General features: G+C 41.6%; 1 protein-coding gene across 2 annotated transcripts in view; it reads left to right on the plus strand.

The window, feature by feature from the left end:
* Window positions 1–21,194, plus strand: part of TSC22D1 (TSC22 domain family member 1) — a 158,650-nt gene extending 137,456 nt beyond the window's left edge. The window contains exons 1-3 of one of the 2 annotated variants that reach the window (XM_027873514.1): window positions 17,938–18,320; window positions 18,733–18,784; window positions 19,801–21,194. In XM_027873514.1, coding sequence (XP_027729315.1) covers window positions 18,196–18,320; window positions 18,733–18,784; window positions 19,801–20,058 — 435 coding nt within the window. In that variant the 5' untranslated portion in view covers window positions 17,938–18,195 and the 3' untranslated portion in view covers window positions 20,059–21,194. Of the gene's footprint in view, window positions 1–17,937; window positions 18,321–18,732; window positions 18,785–19,800 lie in introns of those variants that run through there. The other variant, XM_027873510.1, reaches the window with a different exon arrangement.
* The last annotated feature ends 291 nt before the right edge of the window (window positions 21,195–21,485 follow it).

The raw sequence follows: 21,485 nt of genomic DNA on the forward strand, positions 1-21,485 counted from the left end.
GAGAGAGAGAGAGAGAGAGAGAGAGAGAGAGAGAGAGAGAGAGAGAGATTTGATATCTTCAGCATAAGCACAATGCCTAGAAAAAATAATCAAGGCCCATGCTAGGTACTGGGGACAAGAAGGCAAAAGTGAATGCACTCCTGCCTTCAAGGACCTCACATTTTATAGGAGAAGACTCATACATAAATAGTTGTAGACAGCATTGATGCATAAATCCCAGGTAATGGTGGGAGGCACTGGCAGCTGGGCACAGGGTACGATGGACAGGCCTTCTGTAGAAGAAGTAGTAGCACTTTAAAGGAAACTAGGGATTTTTAGAGTTGGAGGTAAGGAGGGCATACATTCCAGGTATGGGACAAAGGCTTGGAAATGGGAGATAAGAGTATCAAGTGTTTGGCCAGATCATGGAGGGTGTGAAGAGGAGTAATCTAATCTAAGACCAGAAATGTGGGCTGGAACCAGGTTAAGAAGGGAATTAAATTCGAAGCAGAGGAGTTTGTAGTTAGCCCTAGAGGAAACATGGAGCCATTGGAGTTTATTTCGTAGGGAAGTGCTGAGGTCAGTGACGAGAAGAACAGTGTGGTAGCAGTACACATAGGACGGACTGAAGTGAGCAGGGAGAGAGTGAGGAGGGCCTGGATGCGTGGTGGCCACGTGAGAAAAGAGAATGGGTTGAGCACCCATAACTGCTTTTCTGAATTAGGTTGGATTGTTAAAACCATATGATCCAACCCCCCTCCCCACCCCCACACACATTGAACACTTAACCTGGTTGTGTCCAATAAGGTTAAAAAGTGTTAAAATTTAGTTTACTAAAGGTGGTTAAGGTTATAGCTTCCTTTTTTCCTCCCCCTGAAGGCTCAGCTTAGGTGCACTTTCCTTTGGAAGCCTCTCTTGTCCTCCCCCCCCCCCCCCACCCCCTGCCAATTGTTAATACTTTCCCCTCTAAAAATTACTTTATATCCACTTATCTGTGTACATATTGTATGCTCCTTAAAGATGATAAGATGCTGGAACACCAGGCCAATTTCCTTTTCTCCCACTCATATCCCCAGCCCTTGTATAATGCCTTGCACACAGTAACATTTAATAAACATTTGTTGAATTGGGTTGACTCGGATCTTCCTCTTCCTCTTCCTCTGAATACCCTATACTTATCAGTGTTCTTCCTAAAATGTGGTGCCCAGAGATGAAACATTTACTTGGCCTTGGGCCTCCTTGTGCATCTTAAGCCACTTTTTATGCTATTGAAGAATTACTTGGCTTTTCCATCTTCTGTGTCACCTCTGTCTCTCTTTTCTGAGCTTTACAATTCAATAAATCTACTAAATCTTTCTCGTTGATTTTAGAATACCCATATTTACTTTGAACAATTGATTTTTTTAAACTGAAGCACAGGATTTGAAATTTAACAGGAATAAATGCATTTTGTTAGTCTGATGATGACTTGTGAGGAGGGACCTGAACCCGGGGATTTCTGGAGCCATTATATTAGTAGCCTCTTTGAAATTTACCTCATTTGCAATTTGATAAGCATGCATTTGCTGGTAAATTATGCAATAATGGCACTGTAAAAACAAACAACTTTGAAATACTTCAGAATCTGTGCAAGGCAGCGACCAACCATAATACAGAGGACCAATGACAAAGCATGCCCCCCAGCCCCTGGCAGAGAGGCAGTGGACACACGGTGCACCGGACATGGTCAGTGTAGGAATCTGTTTTACTTGACTATGCGTATTTGTCACAAAGGTTTGGTTTTCAATGGGATCAGACAACAAAGGTTGGGGACAGTGAGGTTGGTAGAAGTATGAGACAATAAAGGATTTTTAATTGAAAAAAATGAAATTCCATTTGAGAGATGCTTGCTCAGATGGCCTATGAAGCCCTTTCCATCTCAGCGATTTGCTCATAGTATGCTCTAGAATTTTTCCAGGAATCTAAGTTAAGCTGACCGGTGTAGTCTTGTATTCTTCTCTCCTTTTCTAAATGTCAGGAGCTCTTTTGCTAGCCTCTGTTCCTTTGGCACACCTTACATTCTGTACAGCTTTTCCAGACGTCACTGACAGCCACTCAGCAGCAATGTTTATTGGATCTTACCAGTATCTTAGGTTATAGTTTGTCCAGGGTTGGTGACTTGAATTCATTGATAGCGACAATGAAGTGCCAGCATTTTTAACATCTTACCATCTTTTCACTTTTGGATGGTTTCAACTCCCTGTGAATCATTTTTATACTATCCTTCCTAGTCTAAAGATTATGCTTATTTATAAGGGGGGAAAACAAGCAAAATAAAGATTGAGTAATTCCACCTTTCATCTCGTATCACTGTTTCGTAACTGTGCACAACAGCATGATCCCTTTCTGATCTTTTGCCCATAACATAGGTTTAAAAGAAAAAACCCCCTTTGGTCATTCTTTTCATTCACTGTCCACCTTGATTTGGCAGCCTCTGTTATCTATCCTTGCTTCCATTTTCTCTCTAGGTCTTTTAAAAACCTAAGCTGGTACCTAATGCCTAGCATGTCATGAGCACTTAACAAACACTTGCCTATTGCCTGACTTCCTTTCCTGTAATTTTTTTATCAGGATTATGTGTATATTTCAGGAACATTTTTCTTCCGCCCAGATTCCTTTATATAGATACTCCCATGACAGTTGTCTTTCTCTTTCTCCCTCCGGTTATCCTTGCCCAATTCACCACGTTTCTTTTCTTCTCTGGTCCGGACCATAGATGTCCTCACAAGAACATATGTTCTTAATTTACAGTTCTTTTCAGCCACTCCGTGTACCCCATTTCTTCTGCATAAAGCATGCCTTCAGAATCCCTTTTAAAATTAGCTTTAAATTTCAGTTCTGTCGCCACTTCAGGTGTAGAGTTTTCCTGACGCTTCATCCTTCTGAAGCTGCTGCATGTCCCCTCTCCACTCAGTTACCTTGTTTGTATTTTGTATATCCTTTATGTGTAGAATGTTAAGTCCAAGAGGGTAGGAACTGTTTGGGTTTTGCCTTTATATCCCCAGAACTTAACACTGTGCCTGGGCCTTGTCGGCACTTAATGGGGACTTGTTGATTCATTGATAGATAATCCCACCAAGGCTCAGTGATAATGATGAGGTTAAATTTGCCTCCTTGCATTAGGATTTCTGGCTTATCTTTTTTATTACTCACACTCTGTCTACAATCATCTGAGGCTATGGATTTTATTGCTGGTTCTTTTCTTGGGTATTTATATACATTATTGATCCTCTGCTGATACTCTTCCTTTTTGCCCCAAATTCAATTGTACATATTGTATGGTTATAGGATGGCTGAATTAACAGGTGTTTTTTCTTTGCAAGGAAATTTATATTTCAAAAAACATTTTGTATCTTAATATGAACTATCTATACTGATGAGTACAATTAGCACTAAAGTTACTTTATCCTGCAACAGCTAGAAACTTCCTTAGGGCTTTATGATTTCAAATACTTCAAAAACTCATTGGTGGGGGTACCCCCACCAAATGGAACTTCATTATCAAAGGCAGAACTAAACTCTAAAAGGCATAGGCTACATTTCAGGATATGCATTCCATTTTTTCCCTTCCTCATGGGACCTACCTAAATTGCTCACTTCACCCATTGTCCAAGCAAAGCTTCTTAACCTGGGGTCTATAAACTTTTTTTTATATATTTTTAAACATTAGATAATTAAAATGTTTTAAACATTAAATGATTGATATTTTAAAATACAATTTGATGACTATTTCAATATAATTGGTTTCCTTTTAATCCTCTGTATTTTCTTTTATGCCTTTAAAAACATTCTGAGAAGGGAGTCTTAGGCTTTACAGACTGCCAGAGAAGTCCATGACACAGCAAGGGTTAAAACCCCCTGACCTAGCCATATGTTCTTGCCTCTCTTAGGCTCCTGCTTCACCCCACTCGCAAAGCCTGATAGAAAAAGAACTAGAGGGGCAGCTAGGTGGCACAGTGGGTAGAGCACCGGCCCTGAAGTCAGGAGGATCTGAGTTCAAATCCGGCCTCAGACCAAACACTTGACACTTACTTAACTGTGTGACCCTGGGCAAGTCACTTAACCCCAATTGCCTACAAAAAGAAAAAAAAAGAACTAGATTGGGAGGGAGTAAGAGGACTTAAAGATGGACCATGGCTCTGCTACTCTCTTTGTGACCTTGGGCAAGTCACTTAACATATGGACCTTCTTTTCCTTTGTAAAGTGAAGGGTTTGGACTAGATATGACTCCTACTGTGAGATGCCTGTGCCTTTAGAGTTGCCACCATGTGCCACCACGTAGCCAGCATTGTTCCATAGGCTCTTGACTTAAGAGACCATTTAATGCAGCCTCACGTCTTTTCAAAGATGGAGCTGAGGTCCGAGTAGTTAAGTGATTTCCCTCAGGACTCAAAGGAACTAAGAAGGGGCTTAGATCCAGATCCTCTGACTCCCAATTTAGTGGCCTTTCCTTTAATGCCTTTCATGTTCCAAATGACTTTACTAGAAATGGTTTGTCCTCCAAAGGATTAGTTAATTGAGGCTGTGGTGTTGATTAGGCACGGAGCAGGTGAGCAATGGTGATGGTGGAAGAAATGAAACATATTTCCTCAATTTTAAGGCTTTCACAAAGAAGAAGAGGTTTCCATTCACAATTTTCTAATGTAATGATTATTGGCAGTAATCAGCACATTAGGAATCTGAGAGACTATAATCCCAAGGCAAAAAGAGTAGCTGCTTTTTGTTGTCATATGTTTTCTCATGCACTTACTTGAAAATCTCTAAGCAATACCTCTCCTAGTCTTCTGGTTAGGCTTGGCTTCCCATTCCATGGTTTCTGTAATGACTCGGGCATCTCTGAACAGCCAGAGACATATCATATTCCGTCCAGCATTTTGTCTTACTAGAGAAGGTAACTTCAAATATAATTAAGCAAAATAGCATGCTGGGGGAAATGATCTGTTTTCTATGTCTCTCACTATGATGCATTTTCTGGGAATTCATTCCAAGGTAAATGGAGACACTCTGTATTTGGTATGTGGTGTCTATTCTTTAGGGCCGCTAGGTGGTGCAGTGGATAGAATGCTGGGCCTGAAGTCAGGAACACTCATCTTCCTGAGTTCTAATTTGCCCTCAGACACTTACTAATTGTGTCACCCTGGGCAAGTCACTTAACCCTGTTAGCCTTAGTTCCTCATCTATAAAATGAGCTGGAGAAGGAAATGGCAAACCACTCTAGTATCTTTGCCAAAAAAAACTCCAAATGGGGTCATGAAGAGTCTGACACAACTTAATGATTAAACAACAACAATCAATTTTTTAATAACAACAACAAAATCAGCTCTCGGGAATTCTAACCTTAGAACCAGTTTTTGTCATGCCTTGCCCTTACAATTGCACAAAAGGATTTAACTTAGATGGCTGACATTTTTGACCTATTCCATGTGTATGCCTTTCTGAAATAACTTCTCCGTCCAGTAACCTAGTTGTCTACAGAAGGAGCAGCATCTCTTTTTCCTTTAAATTTTAGGACATTGCTGCAAATACAGATTTACTCAGTTTCTGATTATTTTGTATGTTTAGCAACATGTTTTTTTCATCTCTTTTAGTGAAAGTTAATAAGGATAAAAGTATGATTCTCTGATCTAATAATTTTAGCCAAGACCTAGGAGGATTTTTCATGACAGGAAGTGACTGAACAAAGAAGAGTTAGTCAGTAAGCATTTACTAAAGACTAGGCATGTAATGTGTGCCAGGCACTGTGACTTCTTTACAAGATCATCACCCAGTCAGTAAATTGACAAGCATATATTAAAGACCTACTATGTGCTAGGCACTGGGTATGCTAAGTGCTGGAGCTACAATGAAAGGCAGAAGACACAGTCTAATGGGGGAGAGAACATACAAACAACTATGTACAAAGAGATATACAGGATACATTTTGAGATAATCAACACAGAGAAGGCACTAGAATTAAGAGAGATTGAGAAAGGCCTCCTGTAGAAGGTAAGATTTTAGTTGGGACTTGAAGGGAAGGAGCCAAGACAGCTAGGAAGCAAAGATGAGAAGTGAGAGAATTGCAAGCACAGGGACAGAGAAGCTAGAAAAAATTCTTGAAGTCAGGAGATGGAGTTTCTTGTTCAAGGAACAGCAAGGAGGCCAGTGTTACTGGATCCCAGAGTACATCCTTGGGGGTATGGGGTGGTGGAGGTATGAGGTATAAGGATACAGGAAAGGTGTGAGGGAGGGGAGGGATGTGGTAAGGGAAACCAGGTTATTGATGGTTTTGGTCTCCAAACAGAGGGCTTTATATTTAGTCCTTAAGGTGGTGGGAGCCACTGGAGTTTACTGAGAAGGGAGGACAATGGTCAGACCTGTGCTTTACAGTGTTTTGACAGCTGAGATGATGGACTGGAGTGGGGAGAGACTTGAGGCAGAGAGACCAACTATTATAGCGGTCCAGGGATCAAGTAATGAGGACCTGAACCATGCTGGTGGCACTGTCAGAGGAGAGAAGAGGGTTTAAGGGAGAGACGCTACAAAGGTACATTCAGCAACAGTTCTGATGCGGGGTTTGATAAGTGAAGAGTCAAGAAGGACACCGAGGTTGTGGTATGAGTGACTAGGAAAGTTAGGAAGAGGTGGGGAGGGGAATGAGTTCAGTTTGGGATGTGTTGTGTGAAGGATGTCTCGGACATTCAGTGTGAGAAACATTCCAGTAGGAAGTAATAGAAAAGAGACTAGAGATCAGGAGAGTAGATTTGAGAATTACCAGAGCTGATGAGGTCACCAAGCAAAATAGTGGAGAGGGAAGAAGGAAGATGGCCCAGGGCAGAGGCCTGTGGGACACCCATGTTCAGTGGGTGTGACTTGGATGAAGATCCAGCAAAGACTGAGAAAGAAATTAGGTAGGAGAACTGGGAAACAGTACCCCAAAATCCTAGAGAGAAGAGCGTATCAAGGAGAAAAGGGTGATCCACAGTGTCAACATCAAGGGACTGAGAAAAGGTCATTGGATTTGGTAAGTAAGAGATCTTTGGTAACTTGGAGAGGAGAGTTTTGATTGAATGATGAGACTGGAAGCCACACTGTAAAGTTAAGAAGAAAGTGAAAAGAGAAGTGGAGGTACTTACTGTAGATGGCCTTCTCAAGAAGTTTAACCACAAAAGAGGAAATATATGTCACAATAGCTCACAGGGGGACAGATGGATGAAGAGAGGTCCTTTTGAGGATGAAGGCATCCCTCCTGCCTACAAACACGGACATACAGACAGAGATTGAAGATAAGTGAGAGAGGGAGGGTGATAGAAGGAACAATCTGGTTGAAGTTATGTAAAATTCGTAGTGAACCTGGACAGCAGTTTCATGATTTTTATCCAGCGTTGTTCAACCAGCATGCGTGTAGGAGGGAAGACAGTACATGGTGGTGGTGGGAGTGATCCAAGGCTGAGGCAAGGAGAGATCAGAGATATGATAATGGGCAAGGGACCAAAAAAGAGGACAATGTAGAGTTGAACTAATTCACCAAGAGGTCAAGATGGAAAAGAGAAGACAAAGTAGCTATTGCAGTGGTGAAAGCCTGAGAAAGAACTGAGGAATTTACTGAGTCTCATTTATTCAGCATTCCTAGAACTGTAAAATTTTCTAACATAAAATTTGACAGTGACAGCCTTTTACTTTTTCTTTTATTTGTCTTTTTATTAATTTGTTTTAATACCTGATAGAACCTCCCAGTTGAATTTTCTTCTGTTTACACTTAGTTTGGTCTGTAATTGAGGTCTTTTTTTCCACCTACTGAAGATTTCTATATTTGCTGGGACCTCCAAAGCTTGTCTCCAAGTATTAATAACTTTTGTAAGAAGTCTTAGATTGTCCTATTTTTTAAAACTATTTTTCCTCAGAAGAGGCCTAGGAACTTTGAAAGACACTGAATGCTTAATGTAGGGACAGGCCATAGAGACCATAACAATTCTTAAACTCTGTATCTTTTTATTGCAAGTAAGATGAGTACTTTTTTTGTTACATTACCAATACTGACATTTTGGTTTGAAAAACCTTTCTCAACTGGCAATTAATAAATGTAAGTAATTTTTATTAGAAATATTAAATCTGTAGAGTTTTTTATTTTTGTTTTTGCAAATTTTGAATCTTTACTGTTTTAGAGGTTTTCATTATTTAAAGGGATCCTATAATGAATCCTTTTATAAAGCAAATTATCTGTTGTAAAGCCCAACCTATCCCTGAACTAGTATTTTGTAATGTAAAGATCAATTTTTATTTCTGGTTTGTTTAAAACAGGATATATTGTTAATTGGGTTCTAACTGAAAGTCATTTTTAGTCTAAAAATCTGGACTTTATTTTTTTTGAAGTGCAATGTTCCTATTTTTTTTTAATAATCATTTATTCTTGTTGAAAGAGATGCTGTTTTTTGGCTCCTTTCTTTCCCTTACCTCCCAGTTTTCAGTCATGAAATCTTCCAGCTTTGCTCACATAGTATATTGAGCCTTCTTTCCAGTTACATTGCTCAGATTTAGGACTTGATCTTCTCATTACTTCTGTTGCCTCCTAACTGCCACCCCTGCCACAGGCTCTTCTAATCCTTCCAGTTTAATCTTCCTCAAGCCTTCCTGTTCTTCATCACGCCTGTCTCCTACTCAGTCTCGGTTGACTCTATCTTACCTGCCCTCTTGTAAATGCCACAAGTACTAGCCCCCCACCTGCCTTTGTACCTCCTCTTTCCACTATTCTATACAAACCTCCCACTCAAGCCAAAGGGCCATCTTCTTTCCTAGCCCCATTTATTTATGTAGTTCAGCTGACTAATCAACTATTCATGAAGCACCTCCCCCATCAGTCCACTCTTCAAGGCCCAACTAAAATTCCATCACTTTTATGAAATCTTTCTCCCCCAACAAAGTTATTTGTCCCCTTTCTGAATTCTAATGGCAGTATGACTATTTATATGATACTTTTTGCTATGTTGAATAGTTTTCTTTTCAAAAATATATGACCCTATTTAGATTATAAATTCCATGACATTCCTGTATCTTTTACTCTTGTATAGCCTCAGAGACAAACACAGAAGCTACTCAGTTAATATTCTGTTAACTGATTGACTACAAGAGGTCAACAGAATGGAGCCATCTTTATAAACCTGTAATATGAATATAGTCTTGAATAAGGTTTTTAAGTGACATGAATTTGCTTTTAAGTGACAAAAACTTATTAAAATTGTATGTATCTTGTAAGCCCTGAGAAGACTTAAATATTCTTTCACTTACATGAATATTCATATTTTTCAAACCTCAGACTTAATGGCATATTTGCAAGTATACGCCTTGGAATGGAAAAGGGAGAATGAAACGCAGTAGCCTTTCATAAAGAACAGTGAATTATCCCACTGGGAATAGAAAGGGAGTGTAAAAACTGAGCTTTCTTAGTTATCATCCAGCTCTTTGTCAAAGATTATCCGTAATTCAGTGAGACAGTAAAATGACTGCAGAGGTTGATTAAGGGGGTGAATCAGCAGGACGAAATCTGGACAAGGTCTAGCACTTTTATAGCAAGAGCAGTCTGCTGTTCCCCCTAACCAGCTGTATCCACTGGTTAGAGCTGAAGAGGGGTTTCCCAGATTCTTTTCTTATAAGATATGAAGTCTCTGGAAAAAGCTGCAGGTGTCTTCAGAAATTCCCTGCCAACTGCTAAATTGTTTTATCCACTTTGACTGTCCCTGCATTTTGGGATTAAACTGAGGAACCATTGACTGAGTCACTGGTAGTCCTACTTACCCAGGTATGGTGTGGAATCTTGAGGGAGGGTAGATGCCATCTTCCAAGCTGGCACTGGAGAGCTATCCAGCTGGGGTGAAGTATATATAAATCATTGCAGCTGACCACAGGATTGGCAACAATGATCTCTTCTAGTCAAGAGAAACTTTTGCGGAGTGTCAGTAGAGGAAATGCTTATTCTGGTCTTCTCTGCTATGAATCCGTTTGGCTTTATATGTGAGCTGAAATCTGGACAGCATCTCGCCCTTTTCTCATGAGCTGTATTTCCTGCTGAAAGAGTTATATTCACTGGTTTGAATACAAGGGAAGTTCCTAGATTCCTTTCTTGTAATGTAGAAAGTATCTGGAAAAAGCTGTGATCCTCTGAAAGATGTGGAAAAGAAACTTCATCATGAGATAACAGCCAACCCAGAGATATCAACTGTAAGTGACTTTGGGGACCTGGTGCAATAGAAAGGATGCTGGGTTTGGAGTCGGGGACCTGAATTCAAATCCATCACCCTGCTACTTGCTAGCTGTGTGACCCTGAGCAAGTGGGCACACACTTCACTGACTGAGGTTCACTTATCTCCAAAATGAGGGGGTTAAACTAGATGACCTCTAACGTCCCTTCCAGTTGTCATTCTTATGATGGGATCTGTAAAGAGCATTGTACTTTTTAAAATATCACACACACACACATATCCACACACACCTCCCACACCTAGGCTACCTGAAATTTTAGAGAGCTCCATTTCTTTAGTTTAAGAATTTTACACACACAAAAAAAGAATTTTACCCCTACTTAAGAGTAAATACCCTCTAAAGGAATAACTTCATGCTTTTACTAGTTATTTTCACTGTAGTGTGAATAAGTCTGAGATTTTTCTGAAAGAAAGCAAGAAAGTCCTGACCACCTGATGGTGATTTAAAGAGGGGCCATCACAGAAACAAGCAAGAATGTCTGGAATGCAATGACTAGAGATTTAAAAAAAAAAAAAAAAAAAAGGCAGTCTTTATGTACTTCACAACTTTCCCTAGGAGTAGTAATAGTTTTTCTTCTCCAATTTCCTATATCATCTCTCTCCTCCTCCTAAAAAAAAATCCTGTACAAGAGAGGTGCTTGTAGCCCCTCTTCTTATGGAGTGGGCACAAAGTAAATCAATGGTCAGTTGATTTTGTCACATTAATGGCTTCAGTCACATATTCAGAGTAGCCTCTCTTTTTATTACTAATTCTCTAGTGGAGATGCTGGATAAAGAGCAGCAAAATAAAAAGTCAAATAAATGACTGATGAAAAAAGTGAGGAGAAACAAATGGCCTTTCATTGACTGGATGATTCCTTCTCTGACTACTCAGAAGTGTTATCTATGCCTTATCAACAAGTAGGTAGTACCTTATTCTGAACCTGATTCTTGCCCTCAAGGAGTAAGTGCTTTAGAATCAGTGATTTCATTACGGGTACACTCTCCAATATGGCAGGTCACTACCCCTCTACAACTTTTTAGATAGCTTGTCTTCAGCAGTTACTGAAAAATCTATCACCTTGTGGCCAAACTGGTGATGAACCCATTCACATTTATCTGGGCTAGTCTTTCTATGGTGAACATTAAGTCCACCCCTAGAACCTTGGTGTGGAATCTACTAGAACTTGTTTTGCTTTGCTGATACAACCTTTAGGAACCTAGGGTCACTTTCACTCCATGATGAGGCAATGGGAAGAGTGCCATACCTTGGGAATTTTTTGCCCCAAATGTTAATAGGATTCAGCCTTTTTTTGAAGCTATAAACTTTGGTCAGGGATGACTGTACATAACCCACAGCTAGAAGGAATTGCTAATATCCTGGATGGTGGTCAGAGTTCAAACAAATCTTGACATCAGCCTGAAATTTAGTTAAGGTGAAGTATAGTAGGGAATCAATGTAACATTTCATATTTGGGTTCAAAAAATTACCTTCACAGGTATGGAGTGAGCAAGGCATAGCTAGGCAGCACTAATTCTGAATGGGATCCAGGTGGTTTAGAGGACAGCAGAACCACTGTGAGTCACAGTAACCCTCACTAACTTGATCTCAGGGTTCACAAAAAAAGGCAAAGCATCTAGGAACAAAGGGTAAGATAGTCTGGTTCTGGTCAGACCACACATCTCCCTACTACAGACGACATTACCCCTCACTTGAAGGCTTCATGCAAAATCTGGATGACCACTTATCAGGGTACACTGTAGAAACAAGTAGTCCTTTTTCAGATACAGATTGAACTAGATGACCTCCAAAATTCTGTGCTTTTTGACTATTTATGTCCCCAGTGCCTAACACCTATAGATTGTCAGAACTGAGGGAACCTTAGAGAAATAGGAATCAAACCCTTCATTTTATAGATAAATGAGCCTCAGTCAGTGAAGTGTGTGCCCAAGGATCACATGGTTATCTCGTAAGTGGGAAGACAGGACTTGAACCCAGGTGGTCTAATTCCCAGGACACTGCTGCTTAATAAAGGTTTGGGTTTTTTTTAAAGTTCTGTGCCATTCATCTAAGTGAGCATGCTCAAGGACATAAAGACTTAATAATTTTCTAGTGGTAGTGATTTTTTATTAGTGTAATTTGTAGATAAGTATAATAACAAAAACGTGATGAAAACCTAAACTCAAACTCAAGATTCTCTTAAGTAACTTAAAACTTAATAAAGTCTACAAGAATTTTAAGTATGATGCAAAGGGTATTGGATTTGGAGTCAGAGGGCCTAGGTTGGAGTCCTAACTGCCACTTGGACCTGTTTATCTTGAGCAGGTTCTTTAACTCGGAGAGGCCTCCAGCTCCCCAGCCAGGCTTCTTATCACCGCACAGTCACGGTTCTGTGGGAAAAGCTTTCCTCTGACCTTTTTGGTTGCCTGAAAACCTGTCACTAGGAGTTTATCAGACAAGTTGATTTCCCCCTACTGAAGTAATAAACTTTTGGAAGGAGTTTATAAGTGAAAACAATCTTACAGAATGTGAAATCACATTTGATCCCAGAGTCTTAGAATTTTAGAATGGAAAAAATACATAGACAGCCCTTAATATCCAACTGAGGTTAAGCAAGTTATCCAGTGTCATACAATTAATTAGTATGATGAGAACCCAAGTTCCCTGATTTCCTGGCCAATGATTTTCTACCATGTGACATCTTTGAATTTTTCTGTGCATTTTTCTTTTTTCCACCTAATGTTAACTTTCTTTTTAAAATAAAAGCTTTTTTAAAAATTAATTTATTTTGATTTATGAACAATCATTTCCATAAGCTTTTGAGTTTTAAATTTTTCTCCCCCTCCTTCCCCAGGGCACCTCGAAATCTGATATAGGCTATACATATACATTCCTATTAAACATATTTTCACATTAGTGATCTTGTAAATAAGAATTAGAACCCATAGGAGGAACCACAAGAAAGAGGAAACAAAACACAACAGAAGAAAAAAATAGCAAATAGCACGCTTCCATCTGCATTCAAACTCCATAGTCCTTTCTTTGGAGGTGGATAGCATTTTCCATCATGAGGCCTTTGGAGATGTCTTAGATTCTTGTATTGCTGAGAAGGGTTAAGTCTATCAATATTAGTCATCGCACAGCATGGCTGTTACTGTGTACAACGTTCTCCTGGTTCTGCTTACTTCGTTCCGCATCAGACCATACAAGTTAAGGTTTTTCTGAAGTCTGCCTGTTCATGATTTCTTATAGCACAATAGTATTCCATTATATTCATATACTGCATCTTGTTCAGCCATTCCGCAACTGATGGCCATCCTCTCAATTTCCAATTCTTTGCCACCACAAAAAGAGCTGCTATAAATATTTTTGTACATGTGGGTCCTTTCTCCATTTGTATGCTCTCTTTGGGATACGGCCCTAGAAATGCTATAAAATAAACGCTTTTAAAGGTACTAGATTATAGCCCTGTGCTGTAGTACTACAATTTTAAAGGTAGAATCTTTTTTATGAATTGAATTTTTTTAGGAGTTAGAGGATGGGGACAAGGGAGCTGGACTCTTTAGACTTAAAACCATACTACCTCTACCTTTACAATAGCTTCATTTGAAATAATTTGCTCAGTTCTTATTCAGCTCTTTAAAAAAAGAGAGAAAGAAACCCCTTTAAAAAAAGAGAGAAAGAAAAGAGAGAAGGGATGGGGGGAGCAACATTTGTAAATAGGGCAAATTGCCTTCTGAACTTCACCTAGTTTTGTGTTCAGTTTTTGTTTCTGATAAATTATGTGATTAAATTGTTTTAAACTTCTAGCGACTGTTAGCATCATGATGTTCTGACTACTAAACAAAATGACTTATTAAATGGATGAGTGATCAGGCCTTGGGATTCTGATTCTGATCCTACAGCCAAGTTGTTCTGCAACTTAGGTAGTCTACCTGGTCGCCTCCTCTTGGTTTTTGTAAAACTCATAGTTGGAAGGAACCTCAAGAGATTATCTAGACTGTTCCCATTTTCAAATTATGTTTTTCAACATTTATATCTGCACCTTAACTTAAGAGTTATCAATCTGCGAAACAGTACAGTGGTAGAAATGTGATGTTGTGTAGTCGCCATTTGTGGACAACTTCATAAAAAAACCTGTCTGCTTTGTCAAAACATTTTTATAATACAACAACAACAAAGATAACTATTTGTCTAGATGACTTAGAAATTTACCTCCCTGAATGCCGGGGAGCTGGACCAGGAGACCTTGAGGACCTTTTGGATTCCTGTCATTTGAGAGAGCATTTTCTATTGTCTGCCATTTGTTTCTGAGTCATAATGAGTTATTTAAGAGGTTCTTAGCTTTGTACAGGGAAAAGATTATGTAAAAATAGCTCATAAAATTAGGGAAATAGAGAAAGGAATTGTAAGGATGCCTCCTTCAGCTGAGAGTTTATAAATATTAATTGCATTTTAAAAATACAAATACCTATCAACAGAGATCAAAAAGATTTTCAGCCCTTTTAAATATATCCAGTAACTCACATGATTGGACATTTGTTTTGAAAATATAGCAATAGACAAAGTTTACTTTAGTAATTGCTAGCAAAGTAAAAAAGCCTTTGTCTTATGATATTTTTACCCCAGAATCTTAATATGGGATCAAATACATGCAAAGAAACAAAAATTAAATCTATGTAAGAATTGATTCCTCCTCTCTCAAGGCCATTATTTTCTAGATTTTCAAAAAATGTTTTATGTACTTTAGAAAGCATTTAATTTGTGTTAATTTAAGACAAATCAATATTATTAAAAATTTTCATAATAAAAGTCAATCATTATCTTAGTGTCAAAGAAGTTTTGTTAGCATTGGAATTTTAAAAGCTTGAGGATTGATTGCATCCGATCTGATTAAATGGTGGCCTTAAAGCTCCACATGCCTTTTTAAAATGATTTGATAAATTTTAACCAAGAAATCAATAAGCATTTATTAAATACATGTTTTTGCACAGGCACTAGAGATACAAGGACAAAAGTGAAACAGTTCCTGCTCTCAAAGAGCTTTCTGTTTCTCTGAGGGACATAGATAGCTTGTACCTACATAGCCTTCATAAGATGGTGGTGCTGGAATTGAGCCTTAAAAGAAGCATGGAATTCTAAAAGGTAGAAATGAACAGGGAATGCAGACTTAGAGGGGAGATAGGAGTTACTTGAGGAATACAGCCATTTATTTAAGCTGTGTATTCGTTGAAAGAGGCTAATTGTTTACTAAGGCTAGAAAAGTTAGCACAGGTTTCTGGTTATGGTGGGTTCCTAATGCCAAACAGAGGTAGCTGGGAGCCACTGAAATTATTATTGAGGAGGGGAGTGACATGATTGGATCTGCAAATTAGGAAAATCACTTGGTACTTCATGGATGATTGGAATGGGGAGTCAGGCAGACCATTTGAGGATGACACCTCGTTTGTGAGCTTGGGTGACCAAGAAGATGGTAATGTTTACGTCAGCAGTGTTCAGGAAGTTTGAAAGAGGAGTGAGTTTTGGGAGAAAGATAATGAATTCTGTTTTAGATTTAATTGAGTTTGAGATGCGTATGGAACATCCTGTTTTAAATGGTCAATAGACAATTGATGATGCTTGACTAGAGCTCAGGAGGGAGACCAGGGCTGGACATTTTGTTATCATCGTGGGATAAGTAAACCTACGTAAACTGATAAAATCATGAGAGTACATAGAGAGAAGAGGTTCAGGAGAAAGCCTTGGGGTACACCCACAGTTAGGGGGGAGGATATGGATGATGATACAACAAAGGAGATCAAGGAGTGATCAGACAGGTAAGAAGAGAAATGAGAGACAGCACTGTCACAAAAACCCAGAGAAGAGAGAATATTTAGTTGGAGGTGGTCAACAGTGTCAAAGGCTGCGGAGAGGTCAAGAAGGATGATGACTGAGAATAGTCATTAGATTTGTCAATTAAGAGATCACTGGAAATCGGTAATTTAAGATCAGATCCTTCTAGCTTGGTTGTAATGTGGCCTTGGATTAATTTGTGTACGTCTCAGTTTCCTCATCTGTAAAATGAGAAAATTGTGCTAGATTACCTCTAAGGCCCTTTCCAGATCTATTCATGAATCTTCGATGTGAGCATATTACATGACTATTCTACCCAAATATATCTAATATTTAAAAGAAATGCTGTAACATGTACAAAGTGTGATTCAATAAGGCTGGCTCTAAAAAACACTGAATTTCGTTATTATAATCACTTTGAACCCTGTATTATTTTTTGTCACCTATTGCCGTTAGGGGTTTGATTTTGCTGCAAATGATACTGATTACCTAGATTGCTGTAACCTACTTTGTTCACCAGCTTTCAGATACACACTTAAAGGCCAGAGATCTGTTAACAGCAAGGGTTTTAAAAGGTCATCTGCACCTTGCACCTAGTAGGCCTTCCTACAGCCTGAATTGATTTAAGCATGCCTCCAGCTTTGAAAGCATTTCCAAAAGAGGAGTTACAAAAACGTCTTAAGGTTTTGAACTAGAGTAGTATCTTTGAAATAAGTTTGCAGGGTCAGAAGATACCTGCTTTAAAGGAGGGGGTAGCACAAGCTTGTGTTTTGTGGAATGTCTTTTATAAAACATTTGTTGTCCATTGTCCCATTTCTAAGGAGGCTCTTTTCTGATAGCTTGCCTCTGTTTGTGGGTGTTGTTTCTCTGTTCATAGTCTTTTGCCAGTAGAGGGCAGTATGGTAAAGTTAAATCCATCCTTCTGAATTTATTGCATTCAGATTAGTTTATAATCCTTTTCTATTTCCAAACTAACTTTCCACTTCACTATAAACCAAATTGTTTCTCCGCGGGATGCACGTTTGCAGATATTTCAAATTGATAAGGGGACTTTGTTTGGCCCACCTTAGTTTTTTGAAAATCCACACTCAGCATCCCTTCCTCTTGGTCGGGAGGAGGGGCAGAGAGGGACTAGAAGACCCCGATTTGACCACGGAGCGGCCCTTCCCCCTGCTGTGGGGTAGGACGGGGGAGGATGCGGCCTTGCCCCGCCGCTCCGAGGCCTTCGCGCCCCCCCCCTTCCCGCCCCAGGGCCTCGCCTGTCCTCTGGCCTTTGTGTCCGGCAGCCCTCTGCCTCCTCCCCTTAGGGGCTCGGCCCGGAGGCGGAGGGGTTTAGGGATTGTGCAGGTAATGGAGAACGAGTGTTTGGAAGGAGGAGCGCTCCCCAGGGCCGAGAGGGCTTTTTATCTAGACTTTGCCAAGCCGGCCCCGCTGGGTCGGGCTGAGGGGCTGAGGGGCCACGGGGGCTGGGCATGCTCAGTGGGCGCTCGCGGGCGGGGGGAGGGGCAGGGGGCCCGGAGGCGGCCTGGGCAGTCGGGCCCGCGGCGCTGGACGGGTTGGCCAGCGCGGCCTTAAACGTAAGCACATGGGAGCTCCCGACCCCGCCGTTCAGCGACCGCCCTAGTCTCTTTTTGGCTGAACTCGGCAGCCTCTTAGGGATTCGGAGGACAATTAGGGTATCAGGCTATTCCCCACCCCCCAACTCCCCGCCAGCGGGATACAGAGGCGGACCCATCCCTAAGGAACTGCCGAGGAGTGGGGGTGGGGCGGCCAGGCCGGAGCGGGAGGAGGAAGGAGGGAGAGCTGGAGGAGGGCGGATCTCTGTGCTCTCCCAGCCAATAGTTGCTGCTGTTCTCGGCATATATTATGCACCGAGGCTGGGAGACCAGGTCTTCAGTCGAGCGAGGGAGTAGAACGGAGCTGCTTGTCTGCGAGAGTTGTGGGTGCAGCAGAGTCCCTCGGCAGCTCCCTCCCCGGACCACGACGCCTCGCCAGCCCAGTGTTCTTTAAAAGCAGAGCTGCTGCTGTCTTTTCTGCAGAAAGGCCAGAAGATTTTGTGTAGCTCGAGCAAGGATCCTGCCATTGCATTTTTTTTTTTTTGCCGTGGGTTTGGTATTTTTTGGCTGCAATTGCATGAAAGCCCAATGGTGTAGACCAGTGGCAATGGATCTAGGAGTTTATCAACTAAGACATTTCTCGATCTCTTTCTTGTCGTCTTTACTGGGCACTGAAAACGCCTCTGTGAGACTTGACAGCAGGTAAATGTGGACTGTGATAGGATCTTTATAGTTTACTAGGGAACTGCCCGTAAGAATGCAGGTGAATGTTTTCGGTGCTGATTCCTTTGTCCATTGCATTGGATGATGCTGAGAACTGCAGTGACATATCTAGGTTGCTTTTTGAGCATTTTTTAAATGGCCCTCCCTTCTCAGGTCTTTAATTTCGGGGAACTGGCTTTCCCTGCATTATGTAATTTAGCTCTTTGTGGTTTAATTAAAAGGGTAATGTTGAGATACTGAGGAGGAAAGAGATTGTTGTTGCATTGCACTTTATGGAAGAATCTTAGAGATGAGAGGGCTAAGATAAATGATGAGTATCGTGGAATGGTGAGATTTTTGTGTGATATTTTGAAATAATTCAGTTACTGATGGCTTCTTTTCCTCTCTCTAGCTCCTCTGGTGCAAGTGTGGTCGCTATTGACAACAAAATCGAACAAGCTATGGTATGTAATGTACTGATTAGTATAAGTGCAGTCCAAAATGGTTTTTTTTTAAATATGGGAAATACCACTAGAAACGAGGGGTCTTGGGGGTTGAATTGATGCATCCGTTTTTCATCGTGGTGTTGGTTATTTACTGGGCAGACGCTTTAAAATGCAAAGAATTTCCACGTTTGGCCACCATAGCCCTACATACCCCCTCCCCCCCACCCCGTGTGGATGGAGATGGGGCCCTCGGCTCCTTGCTTTATGTAAGGGTTTTACATAACGTGGGATTTTAATACGACGAAAGGGGAATAAGGCCCCGCGCCTGGGCGTGTGTTTTGTAGATTGCCGGGCCCCCTCCTCCTGCACTTGGGAGCATCCCCAGCCAGGCTGGAGCGTGGCCCCTTGATCGGCCCTCTACTGCGGGGTCCGCAGGGGCCTCGTGAAGCGAGGTGCCCCTAAGAAGCGCCCCCCACCGCCAGGCCCCCGCTCCATCCGCGGCCATCGGAGAAAAGTTTGGTTTTCCAAGCCTCTGCCTGATTTTCTCCCATTTTTTTATTTCCGCCTTGGCTGTTCTTTGTTATTGGAGCAGCGCCTGTGGCTCTTCTCACGGGATTCTCTGCCCACTGTTGCTAGGCAAACTCGGAACCTTTAATTCGGAGCTATAAATATCTCGTGCTCCCATTGGCTCAGATGTCTGCCCAGGTTTCTGTGACGTCAGGCCTGGTCACGAAACGGGAGGGAGGCGGGGAGGGAAATGCGGCAACATGCTCTGTCGGAACTAGCTGCAGCCGGCCCTCGCTCGGAGGAGGAGGAGGAGGAGGCGGTGGCTGGAAGCTGCAGCGCGGCTTGGGGGCGGGGCGGGAAGCGCCGGGACCCCCGTGGCCAGAGCCCCCTCCCCCCACCCGGCCTTCGGGGCCACTAGCGCGCAATTAATGCCGGGCCTGGACCCGTGGGTCCCTAAAGTAGGTCATTAATGGGGGACAGACGGGGCTGGTCACCCCCTGAACGTGAGACCTTGTTCTTTCTTTCAGGATCTGGTGAAAAGCCATTTGATGTATGCAGTCAGAGAGGAAGTGGAGGTCCTCAAAGAGCAAATTAAAGAACTGATAGAGAAAAACTCCCAGCTGGAGCAGGAGAACAACCTGCTGAAGACTCTGGCCAGTCCGGAGCAACTCGCCCAGTTCCAGGCCCAGCTGCAGACTGGCTCCCCCCCTGCCACCGCGCAGCCCCAGAGCACGACGCAGCCCCCGGCCCAGCCGGCGTCCCAGGGCTCAGGACCCTCGGCATAGCCTCCCGTGGCCGTTCCCGGCGGGCTGGAGCCCTCTGAACTGAAGTGAGGAGGAGATGAACTAGCAGGCATCTACCCGGAGTCCTCCATTTCATTGCGCACGCACGCTGCACGAGAGACAGACGTGAGACTGACAGAGACACCATTATAATTTTTTTTTTCCAGTATTAAAACACTCATCTGCTTTTGGCTTGAAGAAACTTCTTAGGTTGGTGAATTACATGTCAGTCAGAGAACTATCCCAGACAGCTGGGAAGTTGCGCAGCGTCCCAGCGGCTCCCCAGACCCCCTCGAGATGGTGGAGCCCCCGGCGCTGGGAAGCTGGGCTCCTGCTCTCCCCAGCAGCTTTCTAGCCCGAGTACTTTGACACTTGGCACCTCGAAGAAACCGCGCTCGTACAGTGGATTCCCCCCGCCCATGAGCATCCGGAAGGGGGAGAAAAAGTAAGGACTGATGCATAGTATCGCCTGAAGTAAGGGGACATAAGTAGTTCAGTATTCCAATTGACGACTGTCACCAGAATCCTAAAATCACATTAGTGTTCATGCTACTTTCTTGAAGAAGCAGTGGATGGCACTGAGCTGTTAGAGCAACTGAAAAGGTGACAGGTAGCTGGGACCTAGGTTAATTTGCTATGAAGGTTGTTTTGCCTAATGTATATTTGTGTATGTAGTGTAAGTATTTTGTAAAATAGAAGACTGTAACTACTACTTAGGTTGTACAGATTGAAATTTAGTTGTTTCATCGGCAGATCTGAAGTTTGGATAGTCTTTTTTTATATATTATATATATTATATATATTAAATGCTACATGAAGAAAAATGCACCTAAGCAAATGTTCAGAATTTAGAAGATTTATGCTGTTTGTGTAAGTTTTGAAATTCCCTGGCTGCTTGATTAATATTGACGTAAACCCCTGTTCACAGAAGTTGTTGGTTAAGACAGTTGAAATGCTCCCCAATATGACTGATTCTAGCTAAGGAAATGAATCTGCCAGCCTGGGTTTTTGCATATTACCTGTATAGTAGTTATATGCATATGTTTTGTGCATGTTCTCTAAAGAGTTGTAACCGGTCCCTGTATTTAACTGTGGCGCTTGTCAACTTTCAATAAAGCATATACAATGTTGATAAAAAAGTGTTTCCGTATTGAAGGTTTAACAGTGACAGGAGCCTCCACGAATTAAATAATTAAGTGTGAAGGTCAAAAATTTGAAAACAAAAAAGATGCCCTCCCATAATTTGCTAGGTAAGACTGAGGGGGAAGGGCAGAGAGATTGAAGGCAGGTGGGAAAGTAGTGGCCCTCTCTCTCAACTCTTTTCTATAGTAGTAACAGAAAAACTTAACTTTAGAATTTAAGCACACGTAGAGACATAAAGCCTTGGCATTAGAAAAAGTTAGAACAAATGAGCAGCTCTAAGCGAGTCT

This window comes from Vombatus ursinus, unplaced genomic scaffold (genome assembly GCF_900497805.2).
Source record: "Vombatus ursinus unplaced genomic scaffold, bare-nosed wombat genome assembly UNPS02014802.1, whole genome shotgun sequence".
Classification (NCBI taxonomy): domain Eukaryota; kingdom Metazoa; phylum Chordata; class Mammalia; order Diprotodontia; family Vombatidae; genus Vombatus; species Vombatus ursinus.